A 19,489-nucleotide genomic window follows, 5' to 3' on the forward strand; every position below is an offset into this window, starting at 1 on the left:
TGCGACTGCACCGGAGCCTGCCTCTGCTCTCACAACTGTAACTCAATCTCCAACTCACGCCGCCTGGCGGCCTCCTGCAACTCTAACAAGGTCTCGCACCTCTGCGTAGACACAAACTGCCTGATATCCCTCTTGAGCATACTCAGATATCAGGTCATCTGAGCCTGCTCCGAAGCAAACTCAGGGCAAAACATCGCCCTCTTAGTGAACATCCTGGTGATCTCCATCACCGACTCCGAATCCTGCTTCAGCTGCAACAACTCCTGAGCCAACCTCTCTCTCTCTCTCTCAACCCGAGGCACATAACGAGTGCTGAATATCTCCTGAAACTGATCCCATGAAACCGTAGCTCTCTGCGCATCCGAATACGACCCTGTGGTCAATCTCCACCAATCCTTCACACCGAGCCTTAACAGGTTCAGAGCACACCTCACCATCTAGTCAGCAGGGCACGAACACGTGAAGAAACACCCCTCCACGTCCGACAACCATCTCATAGAAACAATCGGGTCCTGAACCTCGTCGAAGGTAGGAGGCTTCGTATTATTGAAGTCCCGATACTGAAAACCCCGACCAGCTCCTCCCCCTGTCGCTGCTACAGCCGCTGTAGCCGCCGCGGCAGCCGTCTCTGTGAAGGCCGCATAGCGCTCATCAAAATACTCAACCATGGCGGTCTTGATCAACCCAAACAGTTCCGGCAACTCAGCCCGGAACAACGCAGCAACCTCATCATGCAGGATCTCACGAATCCTCGCATCCAACTCGCACGTGCTCATCTGACCAATAACCTCAGGCGGTACTGACCCGCCCTAAACTCTCTCTCCGGCTCCCGATCCTGACCCGGATCCACTCCCAGCATGCCTCGGAACCTCCATACTGAAAAACACCACAAGATCTCAGATACTTCCCACAAACCCGGGAACCAACTCCCAGCCCAACCCTAGAGGTCATGGTTTCTTTGATAAGCATATGGGTCCTATGCTTTCAGTAGTTCGGGCCCATACTACCGTCCACACCTACCCATGTTTGTATCAATTATACCATAACACCCTAGTGAAGAACATACATAACAAGCACTCAACCCTCACTCCTAGAGGAACATTGGAAATCTCCCACAAAGGAAACTGTAGGCTAACAGGCATCATAAATCAGGCAAAATTATCACGAAATCCTAAAGATCCCTAGCCTAGACTAGCATGCAGTTCTATCAAAGCTCAAAACAAATATCATGTATGGTATTTTGGGGTTACTTACTGGCTCCGGCTGATCGTACCTCCACGTCCTCCTTTACTCATTTTTAAAACCATTTTAAATTCTCTTTTGAAAACCCTCCTCGATTTGAGACTGGATTCAAACGAATGTTCCTCCAATTCACTCAAACCAAGGCTCTGATACCAAATTGTAATGACCATAAAATTCTAACCAATTTAAACTTTTTAAAAACAACCCGATTTCATAAAATTATTACAAAAAGGTTTTTAATACAATTATTTCAGAGTATTCCCAGAATCACATCACAAAACATAATCATGAGGAGCGGTACGATCACGCCTTTGCCTTGCCACGGTCTCCTGAAGAACCTGAAAAACATTAAACCACAACTGTAAGACCGAAAGCTTAGTGAGATATCCCCAAAATACCAGCCACATATACCATACACGCATAACATGCCATATCATAACAAAACACAAAACAGCCATGCACTTCGGGTCTACTATGTGACTGGTCCGCCGCACCGGCCTTCAGTCCACCAGGTCCACCCTCCAAGTCTAACCACATACATCAAGTCTACAGTGTGATTGGTCCGCCCGCACCGGGCCTTCAATCCACGTGCTCCACTCTTTGAGTCTATAGTATGACTGGTCCGCCCGCACTGGGCCTTCAGTCGGTCTGGTCCACTCTCCGAGCCTCGGCACGTCTGGTCCGCCCTCTTGGGACCTACAGCCTATCCGGACCGCTCGGTGGGCCTTCAGGATAACCGATCCGCCCTGGGTATGTTGGCCTACAGCACAAATCAGGTCCCGCCTCAACCCAACCCCAGTCCGAAAACCATGTGCACATAAACATTCAATCATATAACATATCACATCCAATCAAACCGATCTAACAGATCACATAGCATAACATCATCCTAACCAGGATACCGACCTAACTGGTCACTAGCATAGCATCATGCTATATACCAGGATACCGACCTTAACCAGGTCTCTAACATATACCATCCTAACTACCAGGATGCAACACAACAAACAAAACATAACAACGATACCCGGATCACAATCCGATAAAAGGGCCGGCCTTGGTGCCGTAGACCCTGTCGATATAGTGAGGATAACTCACCTCGCAACTGCTGACTGAACAGATAAACCCAAGCTGCTCCGACCACTGATATGATCTCCAACACTGGCCAACACCAAAACTCTGAACTCAAAACAAAAGCCAACAATTACCAAAATGCCCCTAGAAATCAACTGGTCAACCCTTGGTCAAAGTCAAAGTCAAAGTCAACCCCTGACTGACTCTACTCGCCGAGTCAACCCGATGACTCGCCGAGTCCCCATGCACAGAACTTCCCCAGTCCGCGACTCAACTCGCCGAGTCACCCCGAGACTCGCCGAGTCACCCCGAGACTCGCCGAGTCCAACAACTCTGAGTCCTTTCACACTCAACTCACCAAGTCATCCCTTGACTCACCGATTCACAACTCAACCAGAAGAAAGGTTAGGACCTCACGACCAGACTCGTCGAGTCCAAGAACAGACTCGCCGAGTCCAAGGCTATCTGCAACCAACTCGCCGAGTTGTTCTTCCAACTCGCCGAGTTCCTGTCCATATTCAACCAACTCGTCGAGTTGTTCTTCCAACTCGTCGAGTTCCAGCCTATCTTCAAGCAACTCGCCGAGTACCCCTAGATCTGAAACCATACAGAGGCTTTCCAAGCCATGTAGAAGCTCTAAACCATAGATCTACTCTTTTACAAGCCATCCATCACGTAAAGTGGCAAACTTTACGTGGATCCAAAGAGATCTAGGCATTTTACACTCTAGGGCTAGGGTTTGGGACAAAAGAGCTTCACCAAACACTCAAGAATCGGGACTTTATGACATATAGGACCATCACAAGCTTAGATCTGAAGTAGCATCCTCAGATCCAAACTTCTATCTCAATTTAGATGTCATATCAACCACCACACATGAACCCATGAAGAAATTAGCTTAAGGAAATGGTTCCTTACCCCTGGAATGAGCCCAACCAACTATAGATTCCTGATCTCCCCAAGCTTCCTGATACAAGCCTCCAATCTTCAAGCTTAAAGCACCAAAGATCCTTCTCCAAGCTCTACTTCACTCAACAATGGGGTCTCCTCACGAATTTAGGGCTTCTGGAACTCAAGGAAATGGTAAAGATGCTGGGGAGAAGATATGATGTTTTTTATGTAGGGATCAACCCTCGAAATTAGGGTTTTCTCCACTTAGCACCAACTCGCCGAGTCCATCCATGCTACTCGCCGAGTTGGTCACTTAACATGCGACTAGAGTCGCGACCCTACTCGCCGAGTTGCCCTTTCCCATTTACACTTTTAGCCCTTCAACTCTACTCTTGATATTCCGGGATGCTACATACCAAGTGATTTTCGTCTACCTCATCCAACGAGGTTCATGGGCTCCTATTCTTAACTTTCAATAAATTACCAAACAGCCCCTACACTTTTAATTAATTCAATTAATCTCAAAATTAATTCCAATTAAATACTGATTAATTATTAATTAAATAATATGATTTCTAATTAATATATTATTTTCATAATACATTAATAAATCAATTATGTCAATTTATTAATTAAATAATAAATTCAACCTCTCTCTCCAAAAGTCATCATGTCGAGTTACTAGTTTTGAGGGCAACCCAAAAGGACTGTGCTAATATCAATTTAAGTATATACCAATTATAGTTATGGGCCTACACACCAAATCCAACACAAGGGTATAATCGTACGTTGTTAGTCTAGGCCTTCATGAGTTTTGGGTTCTTGTTCGGGAAGTTTTAGAGCGAGGGTGAGTTGATAGAAGCATATGGCTTCTCGTCACCTTTTCGTTGATATAGAGTTTTTTGGAAACGGACTTGATATGAAAGAGTTAAGGCCAAATGAAGATTTAGAGTTTTGGAGGGTCATCTTGTATGCGGGGCATATTAGATGTATACGCGGGGCATATTAGATGTATACGCGGGGCGTATCGAGAAGATTGGTCGCGGGTGGTCGATGAGTACGCCGAGCATACTAAGGGATACTTGGAGCTTACTCCCTTTAGCCATGAAACCCTAATTTTGGTCTTGACCCTATACAAACCTCATTTCCTTCATGGGACTTGTCTTTTATTAGCCTCTAAGCCTCCTAAACCCTAATAGCCAACCCTTAGCCTTTGTCTTCGAGCTTTTAAGCCATTGTGAAGAACCTTGGAGTTTTCTTGTGCACTTTGAAGAGTTTGGAGCTTATGGAAGAATCATCACATGGAAGGGAGCTTGTAGATCAAGAAGTTTCTCATCTTTTGCAATCTATTGATGTGACATCCAAGAATTTAGGTCAAAGTCTCTAAACGGTCAAGTTCACAATAAGTCTCTTGGTAAATTGACTCATTGATTTTTAGTGCATCTAATGTAATATAAATGAGTTATTTCAACTATTATAAGATACTAGACAGTATCTTACTACCAATTGTGTAAATTGATAAACCAATCAAATAGCTCAAACTGCAACCATAAGAATACGTCTGAAAAACTGAAATTTTATATTAAGCAATTTTGAACAATGCAAACACTCTAGTATCATAGTACACATTTCCCTGATTACGAAAATATAAAGAACGTCCAACACAAAGTTCATATGCAAAAGATACGACCGTTTTAAGAGTCTAAAACCAGTATAATACTGATTTTTTTAAATCGCTAAAACCGTTTCTATCTATTAAGGGGTCTGCACAAATCAAATGGAAATTCCAAAAGCATTTTTGGACTCAGGCTATAGCCTAATATTTAATTTCATCTTTGAAATATTTTTAGTAAAAATATTTATAAAAGTTGAGAAATCAAACGTTTTTTGATATATTAATTGTGAAACATTAAACTATTGATTTCGACATGATTTCTATGATTGGTTATGTGTTTCGGAAAAATATAAGAATCCAAGTCGGTTAAAGTGAATTTTAACAATCGAAATAATCTTATAATTTTTAAATTCATGTGTATATATCATAATTTATAATTAATTACAAGTGTTGTCACTATAACTTTTATAAAATATATATATAACCTATAAAATAAGTAAATATACATTATATGTATATGAAATTGTTGCCAAAAGACCCAAACGTATACACACGGATATATAACAATCATGTATAACGTTTAAGGATCGAGACTTGGCATGTTTAGGGTCTTGGCACCTCCATTATATATATAAATGTCAATTTGTACTCCATAGGTATATATCAAAGTAATAAAAGGTATACTTTTCTTCCTACATATCCTCCTATCCATTTGAAATGATGACAAGTGTATTAAATTAATAATAATCTTATCCAAATATGACACGTGTCACCATTTTATTGAAGACAATATAGAAGGATATTTAATATATATATATATATATATATATATATATATATATATATATATATATATATATATATATATATATATATACACGTATGTATGTATTTGTTCTATGAGATAAATAAATATATACATGTATATAACATATATATATATATATATATATATATATATATATATATATATATATATATATATATATATATATATATGCCCAATTTCAACCAAACACATACCCATTGAATCAACTGTACCAACAAATACATTATGTAAATTCATACACAAATACATATTTATTTAAATCAAATACACACACATTAAATACATTATATAATATATTAAAAATAAAACTTATACCCTTTACACTTAAAATGAAAGCACAGTTTACTTCTAAATTATATTTTGTACAAATGAACAGGAAATACATCCTTGCATTTCACTATTCTTTTTCCCCACGCTTTTTTTCATCTGCATACACAGTTCATACACAACTATGAGGAAAACACTGTCTGTTATTACTTCTACTCATCAACTACCGATTCACAAACAATCAAACAGCCATTATACTTTTGAACATAAAAATTGATCAGATTCAAAGAAAATTTAAGAAACTCTTCCTATTTCCTTTCTTTTTTAATCCCCGTTTTCACCTCCTGTTGAACATCAAACCCAAAACACAACAAAAAACCATCTATACCTATTGATTAAACATTTACAGTCAAAAGAAGGGAAAGAAAAAGAGTAAGGGAGGTTGCCAGAGTGGACCCCCCATCCAATTACCTTCAACCACGGAAACCCCCATTTGATTTTTTTTTATACCCTGTCAAACGACCCAACCCAAACACCCCAATGATTTCTATCAAACAATAAAAAAAAGAGGAAAAGAAAGAACCCAGGACTGCTGAAGCAGACCCGTCCGTTACCTACAGTCGCCTGAGGGAGGAAGTCCGTCCCCATCTTGCTCATCGAGCACCACACCCGAACCCTATCTGCTTCCATTTTCCTTTTCTTTTCTCGACAAATCTGCGAGCTCCTGTATCGATTTTCTACTTCCTTGTGTTCCTTCCCTCTTAGCCTGACCAAATGAAGACAAAGAATCTTTCCCAACGATTGCGGCTTGCCTAGTCAGCCATTGTCGAACCCCTCACCCCTTCTCGCGATTTTCCAGCCACCACTGACCCATCTACTTACGATGTCACCAATCGATCCTCCTTCTTCGCACCTAGAAGCTGGAAGGTCTTATCTCCGTTGCTTCAACCACCTTCCCATCTGGCCTCATTGAACCCCCAGAGACCATATCGGCTTGCAAGCCAATAGACGAACTTTAGTGCCTTCCTTCGTCATCTACTTCCGTTCGTCTTCGTCCTTTCGATCAGACAAGAAACTGAAGACCAAAGCTTCGCTGCCTCCCCTGTTCGGCCTCGTCAAACGCCGGAGACTCCTTCCTCTTCGGCATCAACGACCACCAATGATGCTCCCTTTTCCTGAAACTGATCATCAATTGTCGGACTGATGCTACTGCCTTCATGTTTCCTTTTGGCGCATTCGCTCATCCCTCTGATATCACCCGATCAAAACAAGAAACGGGGTAAAAGCCCTAAGACCGGAGGGTGTGTTGGAAACTTTCCTCACAAAAAACTTTTTGGGCCACAACACCCTTTCCTTCATTTCCCTTTCCTCACTATTTTGCTTTTGTTTTTTTTTAAGTAAAATTAATTATTTTTTATGATTTATAACTTTTAAATTAATAATAAACATAAAATTTGTTAAAAAATAAAAAGAGTTTCATTAATTAAAATAAGAATTACATTAAACCTAATATTTAAATAAGTAGAAAATTAAAAAAAACACACAAACAAAAAATCAAACAAACCACAACATAGAAAACATAATTAATAATCCAATTTAAAAAAAAAAAACAAAATACATCATTCGGAATCATCGTCCTCGTCATCGACCGCGTCGTCTTCATCATTCTCCTTAACGTCACTCTCGTCATCGGAATCTTCGCTCTCGACGAACATATCAGAATCCTCGTCTGATTCGTCAAACAAATCACCATGACAATACTCTATTGGCGACTGAATATGAGCCCTATAAATATGTTCCACCAAATCAGCACGAAAGACGTGATGAATGTCGCGACTGTGTACTTCTCTTCTATTTGCCATATACTCTTGTGTACCAACGGCTACTCCTTCAACATTTGGCAAAACTTCATTTTCGTTGTACCGTCATATCGCTCTTCCTTCGTCTTTAAGAATCATATTATGCAATATGATACATGCATACATTACGTGTTGCAGCCTTTTCACTTCATATGACCTTGCCCCGACTGCTAGTACTTGCCAACGTCTCTTAAGAACACCAAATGTTCGCTCCACATCCTTCCTAGCTGACTCTTGCGCCTTTTTAAACTTTTTTCTTTTCGGGTCGTTAGGACATGTAAACGATTTCACAAAAACAGACAATGGAGGATATATATACCATCAGAAAGATAGTATCCATGCTTATATGCTACCCCATTTGCTTGAAAAGGTACATCGTGTGACTTTCCAAGGTAGATATCGTTGAATACCGGCGACTGGTCTAGCACATTGTTATCATTGTTTGCACCAGCTAGACTAAAGAATGCATGCCATATCCAAAGATCATGTGATGTGATAGCCTCTAGAACGATCGTCGGATCTTTGTGGCCGCCTCTCATGTACTAACCACACCATGCATTGGGGCATAATGACCAGCTCCAATGCATGTAATTGATACTACAAAGCATTCTAGGGAATCCATGTTTGCCTTCATGCACCGTGTACAATTGGTGAATATCATTCATAGTTGGTTTGCGCAAATATCGTTGTCCATAAACCAAATAGATTGCTTTGCAAAACTTGTACACATACTCCCGCACGATACGCTCTGACATCCTAAAATACTCATTCCATCTGTCTGCGCTCATGTCGTATGCTAACTGACGAATTGCAGCCGTGCGTTTTTGAATTGGAGAGAAAGCTTTTAAATGTCTCGCATCCATTTTCCATTGGAAATATGGAAAGTGGTCTTCCAAATCGCCATCAATACGTAAGAATAGTTCCTTCCTCATCCGGAACCGACATCGAAACTTTACAACATAAATGACGTCATCTGCAAAGTAATCTTCTATAAGACGATCGTGTTCGGCTTTGCGATTTCTACGCAACCGCGACTTTCTTGGTTTAGATCGTGCACGTGATGTTTCACCTAGTCGATTTTGAAAGTATGCAACCGTTTTCGCCATGACGGAACCGATAAATTTAGTATCTTGTAGAGCCGTCGAATCGGATGATGAAGATGATGACATTTTGATTAATATTTTTTGGTGAGAGTAAGAAGGTATGGGTTAAAAAATGGTTGGATGTTGTGGTATTTATAGTGTGATAATAGAGAAAAAAGGGTAGGGTAGGTAAGATAAAGTGAGGGGGTTGGGTTGAGGGTATATTTATTTAAATAAATTAAAAAATAAAGGAAAATAGACTTTTTATGTAAGACAAGGACCAAACGTGTAACAAAAACAAACAGTAGGGACCTTCCGAGTTAGAAACATATGTTAGGGACCAAACGCATAAATTATCCTAAACCATAGGGACCATTCGTGTAATTTACCCTTATTTATATGAAATGTTGCAATTATTTGCGAAACGACAACCAAAGATTCCGTCAAGTTTATTAACGGCGTAATAGCGGAACAAATTAACCATGTGTGTGTGGTTAGGCAGGGGCAAAGCAAGGTAAACTTTTACACCGTACGTAACTGCTGAATGCGTATGCGATGCCATCCGGACCGTTGGATGCTAAATCAACGGCCCTAGATGGCTTCCCTCCTCTGTTCCGAGTGCGATCGATAAACCTGAACATGGAGACTGCTATAAAAAAGGGTTCCAAATGAGAGAGAAAAAACATGTCGTATTCATAACAACACCCTCTTCCTCTTCCTCTTCTTCTTCTTCTCTCTGGGGAGTTTTTCCTTCACTATTTGTTTCGTAAATCGGAAATTGTACACAAATTTCCATTGGGATTTCGGTGAGTGAAATGTTGAAGTTGTTGCATTTCTTTTCTTTTTTGTTTAATTCGAAAGATCCGCAGCTCAACTAGATTGTATAATTTCAGATTGGAGATTGGTTTGGTGTGTTTTAGTTAATAACAAAGCTCATTTCATGAATTTTCGTAGATGCAATTGATCCTGTTAATGAATTTTATTTTATTTTCGTATGATTTTGTTTTGAATTCTCACAAGATTATGGATGGTTGAAATTTCAGAAGGATTCGAATTAAGACTTTAGAGATCAACAAACTTGACATCGATTCTATAATTCGATATTTCTAGGTATTAATCGGAAGATTTATCTGATTTTTCCTTGATTTTTTGATTTGCAGATAGATTATATGAGCAAAGGATTTTTTAAAGTGGATGCAGCTTTGAGCTGCGTGTTTATTTTCTTGAGCTTTTTACTCTTCTGGATTTGAAATCGAGAGGAGAATCGGAGATATTGCAAGTCTGGAGGTTTGTGTTACAGAAATTTCACATTGTTTTCTGTCGATGATTCTCTTGTTCGATGAATCAATGGTGATGTTTCTTGAAATTGATAGGTTGATTCGAGAAAAATCTGATCTCAAGATCGAATTTGAAGATGTTCTTAGCTGTGAAATGCTCATCATAGCCTTAAATCTCTGAGAATTGCTTGCGGTGTCTAAAACCGTTAAATCCAATCCAAGTCTCTGAAGATGGAGAACAAAGTAAATATCAAGTTAATCGTTCTGATTTTTTTGCTATTCTCTCCGATCACAATTTCTGCTGACGAATCCTTTATTGCTGTGCACTTCTTTTTTGCAGTTTCTGGGTTCTACTTTTTGTTGATTTCTAATTTTTGAGATACAAGAGAGGCACCGCAAATTAAAGCTTTAAAGGTAATTCTAATCAACACCAACATAAAGCCTTTCATCGTCGAATTTCCTTCAGGGATCTCATTTTTTGTCACAATTCAGAATTTAATGTCCTAATCCTTCAACTCTTTATTGGGATTTGATTCATCCATTTCCCAAGTATTTACGTTTCAAACCAAAGGAACTGAATTCAGAGGGTATCATTCTTTGATCTCATCGACTCTTTCTTCTTGTTCTTCCGAAATTAAAAGGAATTCGGAGATTTTGACACTTCAAATCCCCAATGATTTGTTGAATCAAAAAAAGTTTTCCATTGTGAAATTCAATTTAGCAGAAACCTAGATCTTCATACAGACACCCCGTTTTAAGAACACAAAAATACTTTTATCTATCAATTGTGAATTGCGATCGACTGTTGGATCAAAATTTGGTAAATTTCTTCATCCAAATTTGAAAACTCAGTCTCATCATTTTCCTTTCGATTGTCTAACTTTGTCTAACTATGGTTACGGGAAAAAGTGTGGAAGTGGTTAAAAGTAAGCTAACCATGGTTAGTTAATTGGTAACGTAACAGGTGTGTATTATTTATTAATAAAGGGAAAAATGGAGAAGAATAACTCAAATAGCAGAGACAGATCTCAGGCTTCTACTAATAACAACACCACAACGACGTCGTCCTCGGCTTCAGACTTCGTATTGCAGTGGGGGAATCGGAAACGATTGCGTTGTATGAAGGTTCAACAGCAACAACAAACAAAGGACAAAGAATCGGCGGCTTCCGGTACACCGCCGGTGGGTCAACGATCCATCACAGCCCGAGTTGATCGGCGTGTTGTTAGGTCACCAAATCATCAAAACAAGGAAACCGTTACTGCTAACGCCGTTAGTAACGGGAACGGTTACATTAATCTCCGGCAACGATCCTCTTCACCGGCGCATCGGGTTCTCAGGTAATTTTTACATTTGTATTGTGCACGCATCTAATTCAATAATCTGCATAATTCAAGGGAAGGCATGTTATTTATTTTATATTTATATGAAATTTAATTCTTGATGAATGTATGATAAAACAAAATTGAATCTAACCCTTTAACGTTGAGGGTCAAAATTCTTTTTTTCTTTCCTGATAAAATATTTCACAATGTTTTCATTAATTTCAAATATCTTTTCCTCTTGGTTTATCAAAAAAAATTCCCAATCAATTTTTTTTTTAATATTTTGCGTATTGTAAGTAATTGATGGCCGAACAATATTTGATAATTGAAAATATTGAATTTCATAATATATTTATATTTATATAAAAGTAGCACCCACCTTAATAACTAATATCAAATAATTTTGTTTGCACTGGTAGTGAAGTTAGATTAGGTGTACATGCTGTAACCATTAAATTAGCTTACCAGAATATATTTCAATTTATAGAATATTCAATTAAGTAAACAATAAAATATTTACTTTATGTTTTTGGGGAAAAAGAGATCTAAAAAAAATCATGGGATTTGCTTTTTACGTGTCAATTTAGACGTTACTTCACCTCGATAGCGATGCCGGTTTTTAAAATATGTATCGTAAATTTAGCAGTAATGCCGGTAGTGTCTTTTCTTTTGGTTAAAGCTGAAAAATAGAGAAAGTTTTACAAATATTTATAGTTTTATCGAATAAAATAAGATTAATAGATTTATTGATCAAATGAATCTTTATACATCAATACTGTTTGCAAACAAACAAACATATATATATATATATATATATATATATATATATATATATATATATATATATATATATATATATAGAGAGAGAGAGAGAGAGAGAGAGAGGTTCAAATGTTTTCACTATCTATTGTGTGCATGTATGATTGATTCTGGACCAATCATTTTAGTTATTTTAAAAAAGTAATTAATACCTATTATATCTTCAACATGTAATATGCATTAATTATTTTCTTAAAATAACTAAAATGATTGGTCCAGAATCAGTCATACATACACACAATAGATAGTGAAAACAAAATAACCTAACCCTATATATATATATATATATATATATATATATATATATATATATATATATATATATATATATATATATATATATATATATATATATATTTGAAAGACCTACGATTTTTAAACAAAGAAAAGTTTTTATCAAAAGAAACCACGGTTGTTTAGAACAAAAACTATATCTTAATTATTTATTTAATGAAAAAATTAATTCTTTCAATAGTTTTTTTTCCTGGATTTGGTATAAAGGATACTTTTTTTATATATTCTTTTTAATTCTTGTTATATGAGTCTTCTAATTTTTTAGGTCCATAAATTTAAAACTCCGGCTGTGAAATATATGAAAAAAAAAAATGGTATTTTGTTTGTCAATTGTGAAAGTGGATGGGGATCTGTGTGGGAGCATGACGGAAGTAAGAGGGCACAATGTGAATGGGTCGCCAAACTATTTCTTTCTTTTCCTTTAATATATATATATATATATAACTTTATTATTATTATTATTATTATTATTATTATTTATCCTTTATCGGCAAGTTTAATTTTGACCTAAAAGTTTTAAGTTTGTTATAAAAATAGTTTTTTTGTTTGTAAAGGTTGAATGCCTAACGCATGCACACCGATAAGTTTGTTTTGTTTGTATAAAGCTTCTATTTAATTGTTCTCAAAGATATTTTAATTTATTCTATAACATATAATATCATTCTTACAGTTGATTATATTTTATTTGAAAATTCAGACATGTTCTTTCCATTCAAAAGGAATAAACTTTTTCTTACTAGTCATATTATTTTATCCACTAGAGTAGTTCAATTCATACAAATTTATTTATTTTTCCCAAAAGTCATTACATAAATTAAATGATATTGATTTATATATACTTTTTTCAGATTATATGTATTGTTGGTTTATTTTGGATATTTAACCAATAATTATCTTTTAATTATCAAATTGATTGTGGCATGTTCTTTTATCCCGGATCTTGACCCGTCTTCCGGCATCCTTCCTTTTTACATTTATAGATTGTAGTACAATAATTCTTTTTTACTTTCCTTGCGGTTTTGGCATAATATTTTAAGAAATTTGTCTATACTTTCATCAACTGTATTTTACAACTTTGATTCATACATATTTTAAAATATATTTTCTGAAATTAATACACAACGTTTCTTTTTTCAATTAAGGTTTAATTGTTCTTCTATATTTTTTCTACAATTTTCTATACATTGTTTTAGGACTTTGTTTTTTCTAATTAATTTTTATAAAAAAAAATAGTTTTTTATATAATTAATATGTGTATAACAGTTTTATACTTTTGTTTGGCTTTTTTATATTATGTTTTTAAAAAAAAATTGTTTTAGCAGAAAGGAGTGATTATTATAGGGTGTGATTTTACATTAAATTGGCTTGGCTTTACCGCTTTACACATGGACGATGGTCCCTTTTTGCAAATATGACTGTGTGAGGGAGGAGAAAACAGCAATCAGGAGAAGTTATCCATCCAACCACGTGTGTCGCAACCCATCTCCACTCTCCCAATCATCACCTAATTTTCCACCCTCCGATCCCACTCATCAACGGCTCCCCACTCATTCTACTGACAACACCTTTAAGATTCTAACACGTGTCCTTTTAGAAAACAAGACAACCCATATGATCCTACGGCTTCAACTTGCCAAAAAAACAACGCCACCTTTTTCTTTCTTCTTTTTCAATACTATATTATTATTATTATTATTATTTGTATCCATTATTCTTTCTTCCCTGCGCCGCAGCGCATGTTATCAAAGATCTCTCTCTCCAACCATGACAGAAAAAAAAAACAGAAAAGAATAAATATAATATCAAAATTAAAAAAAAACAACCCCCTCTTTTTAAGGCCTGACCCATAAATCAAACATTCAAACACCTCCACTCATCTTTTTCCCATAACAACCCTCCGATTTCCTCGATTTTCTTCGCTGATCCACGACATCTACAGGGTATTCTTGTAATTTACACCTTTTCTTGTCTTTGTGTTGTTGTTTTTTTTTTTTTTTTAAATTAATATAATAATATTACTTTTTGAAATGTATAATTTATAAAAGTTGTGAATAAACGTGATTTGTTTTTTAAAAACAAATTGTAGGAATTCTGAGAGTTCAATTGGTATGAAGGGACAGGGCAACGGCGGTAGGGGGGTTTGTTCACCGGATAGAGGAGGGGGTGTGCAGGATAAGAGAAGTACACATAACACAAACGCCAACGCCAACCACCACCATAATGGGAAGAACAATAATAACGGCGGTGGTAGTGGTGGTGGTGGATCGGGGTCGTCGGAGACGGCGCTTGATATGAAGAAAGGAGGGACATCGCCAGGGAGTGAGGCGGTTCCGATTGTCTGGCCCCCAAAATTTGTGATCGGATTGACGAATAAGGAGAAAGAAGAAGATTTCTTGGCGATTAAAGGCTCTAAACTTCCTCAGAGACCCAAGAAACGGGCCAAGTTCATCCAACGCACCATCAACGTATGCCTCTCTCTCTCTCTAAACTCCCTTTCTCTTTTTTTCATTTCTTTAAATCTTTTAATAATAATTAAAAAAAATACTAGTATGATAATTATTACTTTTGACAAGGATTTGCATATAAAAATCATAAATTGTTGACCAACTTCATTGTTTGTGATCACAATTTGTGTCATTGCATTTACACAATTCTTTTATATATATATATATATATATATATATATATATATATATATATATATATATATATATATATATATATATATATATATATATAAAAGAATTGTGTAAATTTAAGGGAATCGAACTATATTTATATATTAAAAGTTAATTATTATCACGTAAGAAAAGTAATAAATGAAAAAAAATAAAAAAGGTTAATGTGTAAAAAGTAAGATGATGATGACATTGGACCAATCCAAAGTCCACACAATTACAAGACGATGACCGTTTTTTTTTTCTTCTTTTTTTTTTTGGTGCTTGAATAGTTGGTAAGTCCCGGTGGATGGCTGTGCGATCTCACCCTGGAACGTTACGAAGTGAGAGAGAAAAAGATTACAAAGAAGGTATATAGCATTTACTGCGTTCATGTCAAACCATTCGACATTATTATTTAAAAGGAACGATAAACCATATATATATATATATATATATATATATATATATATATATATATATATATATATATATATATATATATAAACCCTTAAAAAAACCCTAAAAATCATAAAAATACATAAAAAAAAATAGTTAAGAGATCACAAATCTTTTTTTTGACTTTATATTCTTAAAAATCGTAACTTTTTATATAATTTTGCTGAATTTTTTTTTGAAAAAGAAAACCAAAAATTAAATAAAATTAAAATTAAAAAAAAATGATTTTTTATTTTTTCTTCAGCGAATTTATAAAAAAAGATGCGGTTTTTAAGAATATAAAGTCAAAAGAAAAAAAGATTTGTGATCTCTAAGTATTTTTTTTATGTATTTTTATGATTTTTAGAGTTTATATATATATATATATATATATATATATATATATATATATATATATATATATATACACTCTAATAAATGAAAATGACTTTGCCACATGTCATTCTCTCATAAGATTAGCCACATGTCATTTTGTCATAATTTGAAATATATTTATTTTCCACTTGTCATTACTTTAATTTTCATTTTCAATATATCATTAATTTACTTTCCTTAAATTAAACCTACCATAATGACTATTAATTTTTAAAATTTAAATTTTAAATTTAATTCCAAATAAATTTACAGTTTAAACCTTTATGTTTAATATTTTGTTATAATTAACCCGTTTAATACACACCAAACTCATAATTTTAATTAATTTATTCTTTGCATGTTTTTTTCTCATAATTTTCACTTATTTCAAATTCAAATTCAAATAAAATTTTTATTTAATCAATCGTACTTAACATTTTGTTTTAATCAACCCGTATATTATACGGGTCTTACAACTAGTAACCTAATAAATGAAAATCAATTTTGCCAAATGTCATGTTCTCATTGAATTTGACACATGTCATTTTCTAAGAGTTTTTGAATTATTTCATTTCCACTTGTCATTTTCTTAAAATTTTCATTTTTCTTAAATTTAAAATCCACATTTTAATGTGATTTATATATGTAAAGTAGATCATTCTATAAAATTTCATAATAAATACTCTACAACCTTTATTACTTACTTAATTTATTATATTCTTTGTATTTATGTAAAATTATTACTTCAAAAAATATGTAATACTTATAATTTTATATTAAAGATTTTTTATGAACCCGTGTAATACACGGGTCTCACACCTAGTATATATATATATATATATATATATATATATATATATATATATATATATATATATATATATATATATATATATATATATTGTGAAAAGAACAAGGAAAAAAAGTGTTTGATGGTTTATATTGGATTTGGAGGAACAGAGACCGAGAGGACTAAAGGCGATGGGGAGTATGACTATGGAGTCGGAGTCTGAATAAAGAAGCGGTGAAATGGTGTATTTACAAGTGGTTTGATTAAGTAAAATATTCCACATCCATTTGTTTGTTTTAGCCAGGGCAGGTGAGACTGAGAGAACAGGAGGAGAAACATTGAGCTTGTATTTAGTATTTTCATCAATTTTCTCCTTGAGGTAATCCTTTATTTTGTTATCCCCAAAGGAAACAAATGTGTTAATCGATCCCATCTTATATTAAAAAAAACAAACAAACAAATCATACCAAACGTATTTATGCTCGCAAACTCATTACGTAATAATATCAATTTTTTGATTAGTTTACGTTTTAATCTCAAATTAAATTTTACTTACAAAAAATGACAGATTACAGGCTAAAACTTCAGAATAACCCTTCGTGACTAGTTTTACGGATTTAGCTAATATCTCGTCATTTTTCATTAATATATCAAAATTTGGTACTGTGATTTTTACTCAAGTTGACCATACTTCATCTAAAGAAACGAGGAATGGTATAAACGCCAACATATTTCCTTAGTTGTTCTTTTATATCAATATCCAACAGAATACCAACGACAATTTTGATATTTCTTATGGTTTGAGATTTGAAATTGCATCTTTTGCTTCCTAAGTTTTGATATTTCATTCTTTGTAAGAATCTCCATGGGTAAGGCAAAATATTCGACCAACATCGGTAGGTTTGATATTTATTATGGTTTGAAATTTGAAATTGCGTCTTTTGCTTCCTAAGTTTTGATATTTTGTTCTTTGTAAGAATTTCCATGGGTAATGCAAAATATATGACCAACATCGGTGGGTTTGATATTTCTTATGGTTTGAAATTTGAAATTGTATCTTTTACTTCCTAAGTTTTGATATTTCGTTCTATGTAAGAATCTCCATGCGTCAGGAAAAATATATGACCAACATCGGTGGGTTTGAAAGAGCCTTGGTTATTTTTCATTGGTGCTCTCACTATACACTTGAAAAAGAAGCCAAGTCAAAACTTCGACACGAGTAGGGTTCATGATGGGTTTTCCATATTTTGCGGTCATTGCTTTGACTTTCAGTTTGAGGTCGTTTATCTTTGAGTTGGGGGGAACATGAAACTTCTTGTGACACAATCATCCGATCTCTCAAGGTTTAATCTCATAGAATTTACGTTCATGTGTTGAAAATGAATAAACTCGGGGTTTATGGAGAACTCATGCTTCTCCACTCTTGAGCAAAATTGTGTTATTTTATCCAAAAGTGTGTATCACGAATATATGAAAAGCAATATACATAAAAAAAGTCTTTCCTTCTTTTGAGGTCCTCAATCGTTGCAAAATATGATAATTATTATTAAAGAACCAATTAATAATCATCATTAAAAATACTTTGGCCTTGTTATGTTTGATGTTGTTCATCTTATTTTTACATTAAAGAATCAATTAATAATCATTATTAAAAAGTCCTTTGAATGATATTAATTAAATTAGGGAGTTTCAAAGGCATAATAATCAAGGAAAATGTTTCATATATACTAGGTGAATTTATGCGTGTTACGCAGAAACACCTATATAGTTGAAATCTTTACAAATATGTGTTTTTTGAAATATAACAATAATGTTGTTTTTAAACTTGATATATACATCTATTATAACTGCATAATCTTAATCGTATGAATGACCATTACCTGCGTGTTACTCATTAAAAAAAAATTAAATATAATATATGGTTTAATGTTAGTTATAGATGTTAATCTTAATGAATTTTTAAAATTTTTTTTTTTTTTACATTTTAATTTATATCATTGAAATTATTTGAAAATCAAACATTGTTTTTCATATTTAAAGGTAACAATATAATCATTTATATGCAGTTATTTTTAACTATTGTTATTGTAAGTTATTTTAAGTTACTTATTTGAAAACTTTTAATGATTATAAAAATATATTTAGGAAATATTTTAGTAAAAAATTGAGATTACGATTTAGTTTTTTCATTTAGCATTATAATTTATCACTTTTAATTATTCACAAAATATTCTTTGGGTTTTCTAAGTGACACTAAAATTTATATTTAAGTTGATCATGTAATGTTTTAAATTAACAATTTAAGTATTTTATCCAAACTGTTCAAAAGTTGTAGCTTTTAAAGAAAAAATGTATGAGAGTTTTATCCAATATGGTTATATATGTTTTTTTTAATATAACAATAACGTTGTTCTTAAATTTAATATAATAATTCGTATACTATATTGATTATTTTTAATTATATTGATATATACTAGTTTATAACCTGTGAGAACCACGATTATAAAATTAATTAAACTTTCATATTGAAAAATCAAAATTATTAATTAATTATTTTAAATAAATTATTACTTAAGACAAAAAAATTTAGTTATATAAAATTATAATCGTTGATTTAAATAAATATATTAAGTTATATCATCTTATAATTTGTAT

At 34.0% G+C, this 19,489-nt stretch overlaps 2 protein-coding genes and 1 long non-coding RNA gene across 5 annotated transcripts; 1 reads left to right on the forward strand and 2 right to left on the reverse strand.

The window, feature by feature from the left end:
* Positions 1 to 5,870: 5,870 nt before the first annotated feature.
* On the reverse strand, positions 5,871 to 7,276 carry LOC122198244 (uncharacterized). Its single transcript, XR_006192362.2, has 2 exons — positions 6,533 to 7,276; positions 5,871 to 6,077 (listed from the first exon to the last, which is right to left on the reverse strand). It is a non-coding gene; the product is annotated as an uncharacterized LOC122198244 (long non-coding RNA).
* Positions 7,277 to 8,319: 1,043 nt separating this feature from the next.
* On the reverse strand, positions 8,320 to 8,946 carry LOC111878806 (uncharacterized). Its single transcript, XM_023875296.1, has one exon. The coding sequence runs from the start codon at positions 8,944 to 8,946 to the stop codon at positions 8,320 to 8,322; it is 627 nt and encodes a 208-aa protein (XP_023731064.1).
* Positions 8,947 to 9,509: 563 nt separating this feature from the next.
* Positions 9,510 to 17,217, forward strand: LOC111878804 (uncharacterized). Of its 3 annotated transcripts, none has more exons than XM_052764278.1 (8): positions 9,510 to 9,665; positions 10,020 to 10,146; positions 10,233 to 10,379; positions 10,477 to 10,550; positions 11,101 to 11,476; positions 14,661 to 15,039; positions 15,525 to 15,602; positions 17,005 to 17,217. In XM_052764278.1, exons 5-8 carry the CDS (start codon positions 11,130 to 11,132, stop codon positions 17,059 to 17,061), a joined length of 861 nt encoding a protein of 286 aa, XP_052620238.1. In that variant the 5' UTR covers positions 9,510 to 9,665; positions 10,020 to 10,146; positions 10,233 to 10,379; positions 10,477 to 10,550; positions 11,101 to 11,129; the 3' UTR covers positions 17,062 to 17,217. The 3 variants fall into 3 exon arrangements, with proteins under 3 accessions (XP_052620238.1, XP_052620240.1, XP_052620239.1); XM_052764280.1 differs by having other exon boundaries at positions 11,124 to 11,476; XM_052764279.1 differs by having other exon boundaries at positions 9,540 to 9,665; positions 9,903 to 10,146.
* Positions 17,218 to 19,489: the final 2,272 nt, after the last annotated feature.

Source organism: Lactuca sativa, chromosome 5, assembly GCF_002870075.4.
Source record: "Lactuca sativa cultivar Salinas chromosome 5, Lsat_Salinas_v11, whole genome shotgun sequence".
Taxonomy (NCBI): Eukaryota; Viridiplantae; Streptophyta; class Magnoliopsida; order Asterales; family Asteraceae; genus Lactuca; species Lactuca sativa.

Excerpts from the sequence above, each read along its gene's own strand:
- LOC111878804 (XM_052764278.1), top strand. The coding sequence starts at position 11,130 with ATGGAGAAGAATAACTCAAATAGCAGAGACAGATCTCAGGCTTCTACT. Across the intron at positions 11,477-14,660 it reads CCGGCGCATCGGGTTCTCAG|GAATTCTGAGAGTTCAATTG; the intron begins GTAATTTTTACA and ends AACAAATTGTAG. Across the intron at positions 15,040-15,524 it reads TCATCCAACGCACCATCAAC|TTGGTAAGTCCCGGTGGATG; the intron begins GTATGCCTCTCT and ends GTGCTTGAATAG.
- LOC111878806 (XM_023875296.1), bottom strand. The coding sequence starts at position 8,946 with ATGTCATCATCTTCATCATCCGATTCGACGGCTCTACAAGATACTAAA.